Raw genomic sequence first — 14144 nt, 5'->3', positions numbered from 1 at the left:
TTTAAACGCACAAAGATTTAACGTTAATTAAACTTATTGAATTCTCCATCGACGCCATTTAGTGTTCTTTGACGTTAAAAGAAAGGCATTTAAAAAGCATCCCTCAGATTCAACAATATTTCACTAGTTTTTAAATATTAATATTTAGTTCTACGTAACACACTGTTCATTAAATCACAGACATTAGAATATATTGAAAGTAATATGAATAGATAAAGTTGGTGAAGCAAGGTTTATTAGAAAAAAAAAAAAACAATTTTTGGTAAATAAAATATTTTTAATCAACAGTAAACTTGTAGCGCAAATTTATTTCACACAAAAAAATAATTTGCAATGTGACTTTACAATTTTCTTTTGAATATTTATTCATTATATTAATTTTTGAATTGATACAAAATGTATCCTATTCTTCAGACATAATTACATATTCTTAATACATCAAAATAATACAATAATTTTTTTAAATAAAAAAAAGCAACGATCTCAGCTCTAACGATTATAAGTAACTTCACTACAATATACAACAGTTTTGCACCTATGTAATCGGATTACAAGTATTCCGTCTCTTTCTAACACTTATTCACGTTCATACAAACGAAAGAGACAGATATATATTTATCAACAAAAACAAAAATTATACTTAATTTATTATTAATTTTCGATTCAATCATAAGAGATTAAAATATATTAATTTTATTGATTAATAAAAAAGATAAAAATTAAATTTCTTCTAAAATGTTTGCTTTACACTTGGGCATTTGCTGTGTCTTTCACTCTCGTATGATAGAAAGAGACGGAAGCTCGTCGATACAAACGTCAACAACGTAATGACAAAGAGAAAGTTCTCGAAACACCATTTTATAATGCTTTGTGATATAAAAGACAAAATTATTGTCCTTTGAGTAAAACATATGCAAATTATTATTTGTTTAATTTTTTTAAACATTTATTTTTAAATAAAATGTATAAAATGTGTCACTCAACTACGGTATTTATATATTTATGCAATAAAAATCCAAATATAATCGAAATATATTATTAATTTTTACAATTCGTTATATTTATTTTTCTTATAAATACGACTGAGATTCTATTTTTATTTATATATCTAAAATTATTTTTGTAAGTATAAATTCAAATGATAGCGATGTTTTATACAATATATAATCTGTGTTCGTAGTCAAGTGTCATTAGTGTCAAATTTACAAAATTCCGTAACGTGGCCATTTATAAAAATACTAAATTCATTATAGTTTTACAAAATTGACTTTATTTTTATATTATTATTGATTATTTATCTTATTTAAGTATTGCTATTTATTGATGTCGTTCATTAAAAACTTACTCCGAATGTTACTAACACCACCTCTCCTATAACTTAATTCGTTAAATATATTCAATTATATCTTTTTTTTGTATATTTTCATATTATGTTGTACCTCTTAAAGCAATTATTGTATTAAATTGTCCACATTTGAATCTATCGAGTGCAATATGAAATTGAAAGCTTAACAAAAGTATTCACAGATTTTTTCGATATTTCAAAGATTATTCAAAAAACTTATTATAAATAAACGGCAACATAGGCATTAGATAGATATGACGTATTTAAACCTCAATGTTTCAAATATGCACAATCATTTTGCTTAAAACATAAACTAACAATTAATGTCGTTAGACATATTATAGACTGAATATCTAACAGCCAGAAAAAAAATTACCAACCGATTGCAGAGACATTTCATCAGCTTGTTACTTTTATTTAATTTTTAACGCCGAAATTAAACACCAAGTATAACAAACACATTTTTTTTTATTTAACACTTATGGGGCCTACCAAATATTATATCACACTTAGGGAGTGGGGATTGACAAAAATTGTGTGAATATATTATGGTATTATTTCAATGAATTAATAATTTCTAGGTGTAGGATTGCAAAATGTGTGACGTCACACTAGTTGCGTCTCACAAATTTGACAATGACAATCAAAAAATCAAGACCTTCGTGTGACATAATTTATGGATGACGCCTTTGACACAATTGTGACAATTATTAAACAATAAAGGCGATGGCGATAATTAAATTTAAAACAATCTTGGCTAAAACGAAGACAGGATCTACGCGAGATAAGAATAAGTGTCGAGCGTTCCCGGAGCACGCTCTAAGTATTGTTTGTCTATGAGCGCCTCTATACATTTCTTTATCATGGCGACGGAAGGCGCGAATGAACCGCGCGCTTGTGACACTACTTCTTGGATTAATTCTGTGTGGCGGAGTACCTGATTGATACAAATATTATATTATTATTAAAAATTATTAAAAAATATTTAGTTTCTGGGGTTAACATAAAATCATATTTTTTTATTTTTATACAAATTTTAAAAGCCTTAAAAAAAGAAACTTTATGGAAAAAAGTATCAAGTAATAAATTAAGATAAAAAATCGAAAGTAAGTTTTTGTTACCTAAAAGAAATTATTATCTTTCTTTGGCGATAAAGTTCAAAATTGTTTAACCACTTTAAAGTAAAATGTTAATCAGTATTTTTGTAGTAGTATGTGTTTACGTTATTGGTATGTATGCGTAACTGCGTCACACGAAATGCAGGCATGGATAAACCTCATGAAATTTGAAAAAAAATCCTACGTCTAAACTGTTGATGCATCTTGATTAATTTCTTCAGATATGGGTTCGAAATATTTTACCCTATATGCTTTTCCCTTTATAGGAGCGCTGACGCTTCCATCCTGTATATAAATATAGAAATTTACCAGTCGATCCATTTTTAAGCTGCACTGATTCTACAATAGACCCTATTACCTGGAGGGCAATAGGACAACTTTATAAAAAGTCAGTATAAGAGAAAAATACTTATTGTGTCATCTTCAAAAAAAATGTGTTCTGAACAATATTACATTTCTATAATTTGTTTGAAATTCATCAGTATTAAAAATACATTAAATTAGACGTAATTTTATCAAAATCATACTGTCCTAAAACTGGAATATGTTTTATATTTGAACATTTACAACAACAACAATAAATTTATTAATTTTATTAAGAAAAAACGTTTATATTAATTTGCGACTTCTTAAATTTATTAAATTAATAAATAATAATAAAAAGCTTAGTGTAGAGCTAACGACTTTTAAAAGCTTTTTTAAAATTAATTTTGACATGTTATGTTTTGGAATGTTATTAAGGTTTTAAAAGTTATTTATCTGTATACATACTAAGATAATTAAAAGTTCTTACTTTTCGTTGCTTCATAATGCGTACAAGAGCCGCTTGCAGGTACATTTTTCGGTCATCGTCACAGTGCGTCGACTCAGAGCCACCTACCGCCCCTCCTCCCCCTGCGCCTCCGCCCGCGCCCACGCCGCTCCCCGCGCCTCCGCCCGGCGCCGCCGCGCACGTCAGGCGTAGCTTGGTGCGCTTGCACGTGAACTGCAGGTTCAGTTCCAGCTCGCCTTCATCCGCCTCCTCGTCAGTAGTAGGCGCGTCGGTGGTGTCCAGGCGCAAGCCGCGGCCGCGCAGCAAGCCAGCGTCCAGCAGCGGCCGAACGTGGCGTGCCCACGCGTCTACCGGCAGCTGCAGCGCGTCGCGCGCCTCCCTCGCGCACACGCGGTCCACGCCCTCGAACAAGAGCAGCAGCGCGCACTGCGGCGTGGTGGCTGCCACGTGCACCACGCGCGCCGTGTAGCGCGTGCGCAGCTCGCCCGTGCACAGGTGGTGTAGCCAGGCCAGCCGCCGCCCCGAGAACGACGCGCGGTAGAACGCTTCAAACAGCCGCGCCGGCCGCTCCAGCTGCGGCGGCGGCGCCAGCGGGGCCATCGCGCCGCCCAGCGGCCATGCGCCCGCTTGCAGTACCTGCACGCTGAACCCGCCTGCACCCACCTCCCCTGCGCCGCCGCCCGCGCCCGCACCACCCTCGCGCAGGTGCCGCTGGAACTTTGCGTTGAGATCCGCCGACACGGCCACATCCGTGAACATGCGGTGCAGCTTGTTGGTGAACTCGTACCCGCAGGCCGCCTTGAGCCGGTTGATCATGGCCTCCTCCTGCTCCATGGAGGCGGACAGCTGGTGAATGAGGCGGCGGGCAAGCGCGCGCGCGTAGTGCTTTTGGAACACGTCCTTGTCGTCGACGTACTTGAATACAACAATAGCGGCAGCCAGCTTGTCATCGGCGTCGGCATCGGCAGCGCGGCGGCGCAGCAGCGCGTCACAGTAGCGCGCCACGAGCTCGGGCGCGCGCGCGCACGTGTCACCATCGCGACGACGGTTGACGACGGCGCTGCAGGCTTTGTCCAGTGCGCCTGCGAAGGGCTGCGCGCCGTCGAACACGTCGGCGAACAGCGCGCCGTACTTAGTGTGCAGCGCCAGCATGGCGTGAACGAAGTGCGCGTGCGCGTCGTCACGTGCATGCGGCGCGTCCAGCAGCGCAAGCCCGTCTCTTGTGGCCTGCGCATGCGCCGCGTCCACGAGCGGGCGCAAAGCGGCGGCGCCCAACGGCCGCAGCAGGGCGTACAGGCGGCGGAGATCGGCGCGGCGGCCGGTCTCGCCAACGCCGGGGTCCTCGGCCGCCGCCTCGCGCAACAGGCGTGCCACGTCGGCGTGCAGCGCGGGCAGGTGCGCGGCGACGCAGGCCTGCTCGTAGCAGGCGCGCACGGCCTCCGCCGACGACGAGTGTAGGAAGCGACGGGCCAGCGCCACCTCACGTTCGAGACCTAAGAGGAGAAGACAAACAAAAAATATTCACACGCCTCGGAAACCATTTTCCTTTAAGAAATCTGTGCCGAATGAACTGCTCAAAATATTCTACAATCACAGACACAATTAACTACCCACATTGTTCGTCATCGGATTGAAATCGTTAGAATGAGAAATTTTGCGGAAGACGGAGCTACAAATGGAACGTCGAATGTACAAGAATAGATGAAACAGAAGATGAATGAATTATTAGACGTGATAGATGATAGAGATCTAGAAGGTATTTGGGGATTGAGACCAAGCGAAAGGGCATCGCCACGACTGATTTGTTGGGAAGCCGAGTTTTCTTTCTGGACAGGCATAGCAGAGCGCCGACGACACGAATTCGTGTAGATAGACAACCTGACCAACAGGTAGCTAGAAAAGTGATAGAAACATAAAAACAATCGCAGGCGAAAAAATTTTCAAGAATTTTCTCGTCGAAATTTCATGGGTAAGGAATGGGCTATATTAAACGGTTTTTTAATAATTGTTATCAACTTCAGGATCAATTAATATGGATAACTAACGAATATCTTTGTCTAATTATTAATAAATAAAGCATTAATGTTAAAACTACTTAAATGATTATACAATTACAATTAATGATCTACAATTGTAATGTTTGTAGTCTATATTTTTCTCGCAAATGGAAATGTGAAACTGCTAGAATGTGTTCCATTGGTAAAATTTTACTTCCATTACTGTGTGAACCAGATGAGCCTTTAAAATCTTTATACTTACGTGTTACAAATGAGTCAATGCTGTTATAATTCAAAATCAAAAAATATTTATTTTGTATTTTATAATTCTTGTTTTTACATTAAATCCTTTAGAGTGGATAAGTGTATTGCCTGGATTTTCACTAACTCTTAATGTATAATAGCAGATCATATCATCAAATTGGACCACTTTTTCCAGAGTCTAATAACCAGCATAAATATTCTAATTTCGATATATAGAGGTATAATACTGTAAAATAAACCTACCTTCAAGCACATGTTTCATAAAATGAGACACATCTCCTTCAGCTAACAACGCTGAGGCGCGACGAGTATGAAACACCCCGGCTGCCTCCAAAAACGGCTCCAAAACCAACTGGTGATATAAAGACAGCGGACCTTTCACACGATGGGCCTGCACCTGCACAGCGCTCAACACCGCAGCTCGCAACACATCCGCCGCCACCGAGTCTAATGTAACCGCGCGCGCGGCGTTTAGTGCTGCGACGAGCCGGGAACTCAACGCCGCGGCCAGCGGTCTAACTAATACTCGTTCCCAAGTAACGAGGCCTAGTTCCCCCACTTCTAACTGCCGAGCGTCGTGTTCTGGACATGTCACTGTTGCCGATGAACCGTATATTATTTCTGCGTCGGATACCTGAAAACAATATATGACTGTCTAGATTTTATTCTTTGCTTCACGCTGTATCCTGCATATGGCAATGTAAGAGAAGAGGCAGAGGAAACCTGCGAATTTATTCTTAAGACACTTCGTTCCCCTCTTTCCGCTGCTTGATGCCAGTGGCGTAGTGAGGGGGCAAGGGGGGATCATGCCCCGGGAGCTATTCCAAAGGGGCGCCGAATGGTCCGCAAAACTATTTAAATATATGTATTTAACCAAATACATAATTGCATTTCATTTAATTGTGTAAGAAGAGACATTTAGAGCCAAGCTTGATAGGCTCAAGACTGACTAAACTGACTGACTGACTGACTTTATTAATTTGGGAGTATATTTAACATATGAAATTATATGGGTTCATCTGGGGGGCGCTGAAAAAGTATTTTAAACCGGGTGCGAGTTAAGCTCGCTAGTCCACTGCTTGGTGCATTGCGTTTGAGTGGCGGAACTAACCGCCGAGCTTCGCCCCGTTACCAGAGCAAGAAAATAATAATATTACATATTTCATTTCCACAAATGGAAATGAAATTAATTATTATCTATTTATATATAGACAATTATAATATACGGCGAAATCAAACAAAAACATACCTTTTGTCGTTTAACATGTTGCAAGTTGAGGTATGAATAAAGGGAGTTGAGGTACCCTACGCCTTGACTGTATTCATGCCACGCTGTTACATATCTATGAAGAAATAAAATATAAATATTATAGCATGTTTATAAAGAATATAATAAGACTTGTGCAATACCCCTACATACTATATTATGTTCAAAGATATAGTATTTTGTTCGATCTCCATTCGGGAATTAATTATGTTAAGAATATTTCCATTTACGCGCTCTCGCAAGACAAAGCGCGACGTGAATTGCGACACTTAGGCGGAAAGTGGAGTACCTTAACAGTGAATTACATCTGCCTACCCTACGATACGAATGATGAAGCGTGAAACTAAAAAAATATAATCGTCATATTAAATAATACATATCTAAATAATACTTACCTATAATTTCATACCAATAGCACAGTAAACATTCAGTTTATACCTGTTAAGTAATCCATCATTGTAGTCACTGCTTTCCAACGTAGCGTTGCCCTTCACCCGCTGTAAAAGACCCCCCACGTGCTCTTCGAGGAAATTACTGAAAATGTATGCAAATATCGAATAATAATGAGTTATGTGTGAACATAAACGCGATAGGTGTGGGTTCGATTCCCACTCGGGGGATTGAATTATTTTCCATGCCCATAAACCATGGCACACAATAGCTTGTATCACTTGGTGCCAGTATTACCCGACACCGCCACCACAGTCAAAGATTATTTGATTTTGCTGAATATTTTACAAGGTTCCTGTTGGTTGTAATATGATCACGTAATTGGTCCTCCTTAAATAACGTCATAGTTTTTAGGGTTCCGTACCTTTTAAGGAAAAAGTAACCCTTATACGATCATTTTGTTGTCCGTCCGTCCTATCTGTCTGTCAAGAGCCTTTATCTCAGGAATTACATATCAACCTAATAAAAGCGTTTTACAAATATGTATAATGTATGACGTCACACTAGGTATAGGGGTCTCAAAAAAAATCAGAATTAACTGTGATGTCACAAAATTAACACCCCTCCCCTTGACAAACTCGACCCCCACCCTCCCTCGCATAGTAACGTAATTTATGGATGGCACCTAATTTATATACAGTGTATAGTGTAAAGCATAGTGTGTAGTCTGACAAACATGTTATGATGCTTAAGAAGACAGGCAAGAGTCATGTACAGTCGCGTGCATAATATCCAATATGCAATCTTCATAAACAATATGGTCGTGACCACACTTATTACGTGACCTTACTTAGCTATAGATACCTATGCAGACTTAATTTTAGTTTTCATTTAGTTTAATTTTCATTTAGTTAATTATTATTTTCTTCCCGAATGTACAATGTACAAAAGTTTTGATAGCCAAAGTTTAAGGACGCCACTACTCGTCAACCGTACTGTAAATCACTCCTAGCGCACTCGCTAAACCATACAGCAGGAGGGTGCCCTATAGTCGCGCTTCATAAATTCATAACGTACCGAGTCTCGTCATAGAGGCGGTCGGCGAGAGGCTCCGGGTGCGCCACGCACAGCGCGTATACGTCAGAGAACCGCGTATTCCACACCTGGCGTTCCACCGCACGGAGGGCCACCACCCCTGCTACCTGGAATGTGGAAAAATACTTAAAGTATGATCATTTGGCAAAGGAGCACTATGTTCATTCAATATATTATTATGTTAAAAATATACAATTATATTAACAACAGCCAAGCGAGGCCTGTCGTGGTGCAGGGGCACAATTATATGACTGTAAACGTGACGGGTCGTGGGTTCGATCCCCACTCAAGGAAATGAAATATTCTTTTCGTCGTTCTAGTCTCGAGGCAAGTGGCGTTGAATTCTGCCACTCAACACACAATGGCTCCAAAATATGGCGGAAAATGGGAAACAAAGTGTCTTAACACTAATGATACAGCGTGAAGATAAAAAAAGGACAACATACAACAACATAAAGAAAAACTATTATGAATATTTATTGAAAAAAGATAATTGTAGAGTACAGTGTGGTTATGCGAGGGTTGTTTTGAGTTTGATTCTGTTAGGGGGGAGTACATATATTTTTATGTTCCTTGCTCAAGAAAAAGCGCAGCATTGAGTTTTACCTCTCAACATGCAATGAAGTGTCTTATCAGTAACATCTTATCTTGCAGTGTGAATGACAACAACAAAAATAAAAATGATTGAGTATATTTTGTAATTTTCACATATTACTGTCATTATCACAATATTAATAAAATTGTGTAAATTTCTTATATACAATAATAATTATGGTTTAGATCAGGGGTTCCCAACCGTTTCTTGCTCAAGGACCACTTTTATATCAATATTGCTAGCAGGAACTACTCTGTAGGTTTAATCAATATAAACTGTGATAATGAAACGCAAATTTTAATTTGCGGCCGTCGTCGTCGTCAATATTTATTTACTAGCAGCCCCCCTGCGGCTTCGCCCGCTTGAACTACATGATTATTCATTTAATAAACAGAATTGACTGACAGTCAAATGTGTTGATGTCAATGAATAATTTAATTTACTTGTTCAGAAACAGCCTTAAATGTTAAATTATTGATTTGGGTAAGGATTTATAATATTCTTTGTAAAATAACTGTAATGTTTGCATGTTACAAAAAATACCCAAATTGAATTAAATAATCCAATATCGAAATTGAATCCAAACTAATTAATCGAATATAATTGAGAACCTCCTCCTTGTTTTGAAAGTCTGTTTAAAATACATATTACCTAATTACAAATACAGATTTATTAAAGGTATAAGTATAGATTGCTATATATTTGCAGGCATACTCAACTCATGCCGTTAGTTCATTCAAATGACTATAACTTTTTTTTAATGAACTGATTTTGATGAAACAAACTTTAGATGTTAAGCTGGGTTAAAACAAAGAAATTGGTGAAAGTTTTACGTAAATCGGTTCAGTACTTTCCGAGATTAGCGTGATCATACATACAGACAGACAAGAAATTAAAAATATATATTTTTGCTTTCTATTATTCTTTTTAAGAGGCCCCTCTATCCATTTCAGTGAAAAATATAAAATGTACAGACAAAATATTTTTACTGTTTTATTATACAGGGTGGAAGAGGCTGCGCTTCTTTAATTGAAACTGCATATAGGGTAAAAAATTTCAAACTCGAAGCTAAAGAAATTAATCAAGATGCCTCAACAGTTTGGACGTAGGATTTTTTTTTCATTTCACGATTTTTCTCTATACCTGTATTTCGTGTGACGCACACATACACATACTACTACAAAAATACTACTAAGCGTTGCCAAACTTCTACTTTTCATTCGTCAAAACAAAACCGAACGAGAAAGAACGATATCTCGCGTTCTTTTTCACGCAATTACCTATTTATTATAAATCTAAATAATGTTCAAACCTCTTATTAAAATTGTTTAACAAAATCCTACTTTAAGTCAATTTATTATATCACTTTTATTATGAAATTATTTAGAAATACTGCATGGTTATTGAACCACCCACAAAGTTATATTCAAAATTTTTAACACAAAATGATATTGAACTACGATAGATAGGTACTTACATTTAACATTAGTTTTACATCGTCGTTGTCGCATTCTCCTTTTACTATCACTAATATTTACATCATAAGTAATATTAAAAACTCAACATTTGTTTGAAATGTCTTAAAAAATGTATGTTTTGATAGTACACTCAAATACTGACACAATAGTTTCACATTTGAGAAAAATACTCAGTAATCACATCATCACGATCACGAAACATTCATCATGATTTTAGAAATCCGATTAATGATAAAATTAATATTAAACAACATCCAAATAATTTAAAACACTTAATAATTATTCAATGTATAAAGTTAAACAAAATAATGTAAATACAACAGAACTTAGCCGTTCCGCGGCTAAGTTCTGTTCTCACACAGATAATTAAAAACATTGTAATAGTTGCCATTAACTAAAATACTTATCGAATATACTATTAAATTTTTTATTAAGATTTTCATTATTATTTATATTTGTATGATTATTTTGATAGAAAATCGTATAAAAATTAAATATTAAACGAGTTTTATAATGTTACACGAGGACCTGCGAAAACTCAATACGAAATAAATTAATATTTAGTAATTATTTGTAAATAGTATTGATAATTTTATTAATTATTTTAATATCAAATCATGCGTAAAAAGTATAATCTACATTTATTATGAATTATAGTGTTATATTGCACAATCAATCAATATTAAAAATGAATTTTGTTATCTGTACAAAGACACCCCGCTCACGCCGCACCGATTACCGGGGATTCCCATAGAATCGGTGCGGCGCGTACATTCTGCGCAATAGTAGTTGGGTCGGACTATAGCTGAATGCTATTTACTAAACCATATAAATACAACGGGTTATGGGCCCAGACCACGTTGTAACAATAATAAAGAAGATTGCATCAATCGTAGAAAATTAGAAATACTGGCGAGATTAAAACAGCGTTACTTCACGCGACGCTTTGGCGTTGGTATTGAAATTTGGAGGTTAAGTTGCCGGGAAGGAATAAAAAAGAAAAACAAGCAAAATAAACAATCACAATGAAAAGGAAACAGCACAGTAATAAAACTGGAAGGAGTGAAAAATTGGAATGCTTGGAAGTTCCAAACCATAATACTACTACGGGGGGAAATTGTGTCATCATCATCTGCATTTATTGTAAAAAGAAATGCTACAATTAAAAGAAATATTAAATGTTTCAAGTGTAATAATATGGGTCATTATAGAGCTGAATGTAATGTGGACAGAAAATGTAATATTTATTGTTAAAAAAAGTGAAAAAAAATGCTATTATTGTAATAATTTTGTAAACATGTTAAAAATGAGTGTTAGTTTAAAACGGGAACATAAAAAATGTGTTTGTAGTGCAACAAAAGTAAAATTAAAAACCTAATAGAAATAATTCAATAAAAGTGTGTGTAAAGTGTATTCCTAAGTGTTGCGTTAATTTAACATCAGCTCGCCGCCGTTGCCTACATACCTACGCTAGTTGCTGCGACTCGATTTCTTGAATGAGGCGTGTGCGACGTTGCCGCTTTGACAGGTAAGTGTGTGAGTGATAATATAACACTTTACAAATGGCGTTTTTTTTTAAAACGATTATTTTATTATTTATTTTGTTTGAAAAAATAACTTTTTCATTTTTGGGAATTATTTTTTTTCTGAATTATATTATGCTTTTATAGAGTAGTTAAAACTGTGGTTTCATTTAAAGTGGTGCCGTCAATTCCACCCTGTATATAGGTTTACTATATATTATATATAGGATTAGGTTTATGATGATATTTATGATATGAATTTAGATTAGGACAGTATGAAGTCAGCGTTTTCGCGTCCAACGCCTCACCACCTCACTGCATTAAAATTAAAATTGTTTGCGGACCAATTCTAGGCTTCTGCAGACCACTGGTTGGGAACCACTGGTTTAGATAGACATCAGTTATTTTATAATTATAATACATGGGGCTGTCATGGCATAAGGGCATAAGCGTGTGACTGTAAATATGGCAGTTGTCAGTTAGATTTTCAATCAGAGTATGAAATATTTAATATTTTCCGTTTTTTACTCTGGTAACGAAGTAAAAGCGCAGAGTTGAATTCCGCCACTGAACATGCAATGACTCGAGAATTTATGAATTGTGAAGTAAAAACAAATTTTTATAATATGAGCATTACTAACAGTCTCTTTAAGGCTGGCCCAGGTCTCCTGGAAGTCTACATTCCGAGGCTTGAGAGACATCATTTGCATGTCAGTTCATGTACCTGGAACAAAAACTTAAAAATAAAATGACTCTAAAAACGAGACATTTGTAGGTTTAATTTTGGGAATTACAAGGGAAATTAATTATTTAATATTTTTACTTCTTCACTCTGGTAACAAAACAAAAGTTTTGCAATGAGGTCCACCACTAAACATGCAATGTCTCAAAGATTCGGTGGAAAGTGGAGAAAAAAGTGTCTTAACACTGGATTCCCTCTGCCTACCCTATCATAGGCTGTATTCAGAGTGAAGATAAAAAATGCAAAACAAAAAAAGAATAATATTTTCACAACTGTGTTATGGGACATATCCTACTCCACATAATCCTTAATTTGAGTTAAGTTGTTATGCAATTTTTTTACCCTTGTTGAATAAATAACCGTGTAAGCAAGTCTTTAAGAATTGTATTTTTGGAATGATTGGTGATCATTCCAAAAATACATTACATACATTCAATGTCAAATTACCATACCGTATCATTACAACATATAACTCCATATTTTAAATAAAAGCAAATATTTTGAATTTATTATAATGATTTAACTATCCAATAAAATAAACATAATATTGCAGCTACTTAATAATTTTTTTGTATTTTTTATTACTAAAAGGTGAGGTCATTGAAGCACAGTGAGACTGCATCTGATTATAAATGTTATATATATATGTTGGGGTTCCATCTTCACTTAGAGAAATGAAATGTTTTCATTTCTCCATTGTGACAGGACTATATGCAGCCTTAATTCTCATCACACAACATACAATATCTGGCAAATCTGGTGGTAAGTGGGAGAAGGAGTATTTCAGAAGCAGTTTCTCTTTGCTTAAAGTATTACATTCACACCAAACAAAAATAAATTTATTTACACATTTAAATACAAAAACTTTAATTGTTATTAAGCAAGAATTTGTATTGTTTTATATTAACAATAAGAAGTATATGAAGATATATCCATTTTTCAGGTAAAATAGATCATGGTCACTCATATATTATTAAAGTAAATGAATAAGTTTTGATTAGCAATACATGCATAAGATGTAATATGTTGACTCCATTAAAGTTATAATGTACTTTACTTTTAAACAATGACTAGTACTACTTTATTTTCAAATTGTATCGAGATTTCATAACAACAGGAATTGTGCTTGGAAGGTAATTCCAACTGGAATGCGCAGATACGAGCTTTGCAGGAGAGCTTGGTGACCATCATCGTATTTAATTAGAAACATATTTCGTATCAGAGATAGATCGAGAGCCTCTCCACGTCCGCTTGCTCTTCACAACAGACTTGGCAGCGTGACAACAACGAACTAAGCTAATATATACCTTACATGAAATTACTCAGCACATCTCGAAAAATAATACGCCATTAAATTAATTAAATTAATATTAAGAAATACTTACTCTGTTATTACTTTAAGTCCCAAAGTCTGAATACTTTTGTTAACAATGTGTATTTAGCCTCGTAATATGTAAAACATAATCAAATGAAAATAATTTGTGAAGTTTGCGAGCTAAAAGCAAATTTCGACTTGACATTTACATTTCTAATACGACAGATAGGTACTTTGACATTT

The 14144-nt window shown here is 36.0% G+C and overlaps 1 protein-coding gene across 2 annotated transcripts; it reads right to left on the bottom strand.

Annotated features, from left to right (window-relative positions):
• Positions 1-256: 256 nt before the first annotated feature.
• Positions 257-14124, bottom strand: Cul2 (cullin 2). Of its 2 annotated transcripts, none has more exons than XM_085205312.1 (8): positions 13972-14124; positions 12486-12568; positions 8231-8355; positions 7202-7297; positions 6746-6839; positions 5740-6130; positions 3257-4728; positions 257-2282 (listed from the first exon to the last, which is right to left on the bottom strand). In XM_085205312.1, the coding sequence occupies exons 2-8, from the start codon at positions 12552-12554 to the stop codon at positions 2121-2123; spliced, it is 2409 nt and encodes an 802-aa protein (XP_085061438.1). In that variant the 5' UTR covers positions 12555-12568; positions 13972-14124; the 3' UTR covers positions 257-2120. The 2 variants fall into 2 exon arrangements, with proteins under 2 accessions (XP_085061438.1, XP_085061439.1); XM_085205313.1 differs by having other exon boundaries at positions 12486-12580; positions 13972-14111.
• Between the last annotated feature and the right edge of the window lie 20 nt (positions 14125-14144).

This window comes from Heliconius melpomene, chromosome 20, assembly GCF_056956725.1.
Source record: "Heliconius melpomene rosina isolate 202511_hmr_F chromosome 20, ASM5695672v1, whole genome shotgun sequence".
Lineage (NCBI taxonomy): Eukaryota > Metazoa > Arthropoda > Insecta > Lepidoptera > Nymphalidae > Heliconius > Heliconius melpomene.
Note: the sequence above shows the minus strand (reverse complement) of the source record. Positions and strands in the feature narration are given on the sequence as shown.

Bases quoted from the DNA above. Each gene is read 5' to 3' on its own strand.
- Cul2 (XM_085205312.1), bottom strand. From the start codon at position 12,554: ATGCAAATGATGTCTCTCAAGCCTCGGAATGTAGACTTCCAGGAGACC. The intron at 8,356-12,485 runs GTTAGTAATGCT...TCCACATTCCAG, and splicing joins GGGCCAGCCTTAAAGAGACT to GTAGCAGGGGTGGTGGCCCT. The intron at 6,131-6,745 runs GTATGTTTTTGT...TATTGTTTTCAG, and splicing joins AACATGTTAAACGACAAAAG to GTATCCGACGCAGAAATAAT.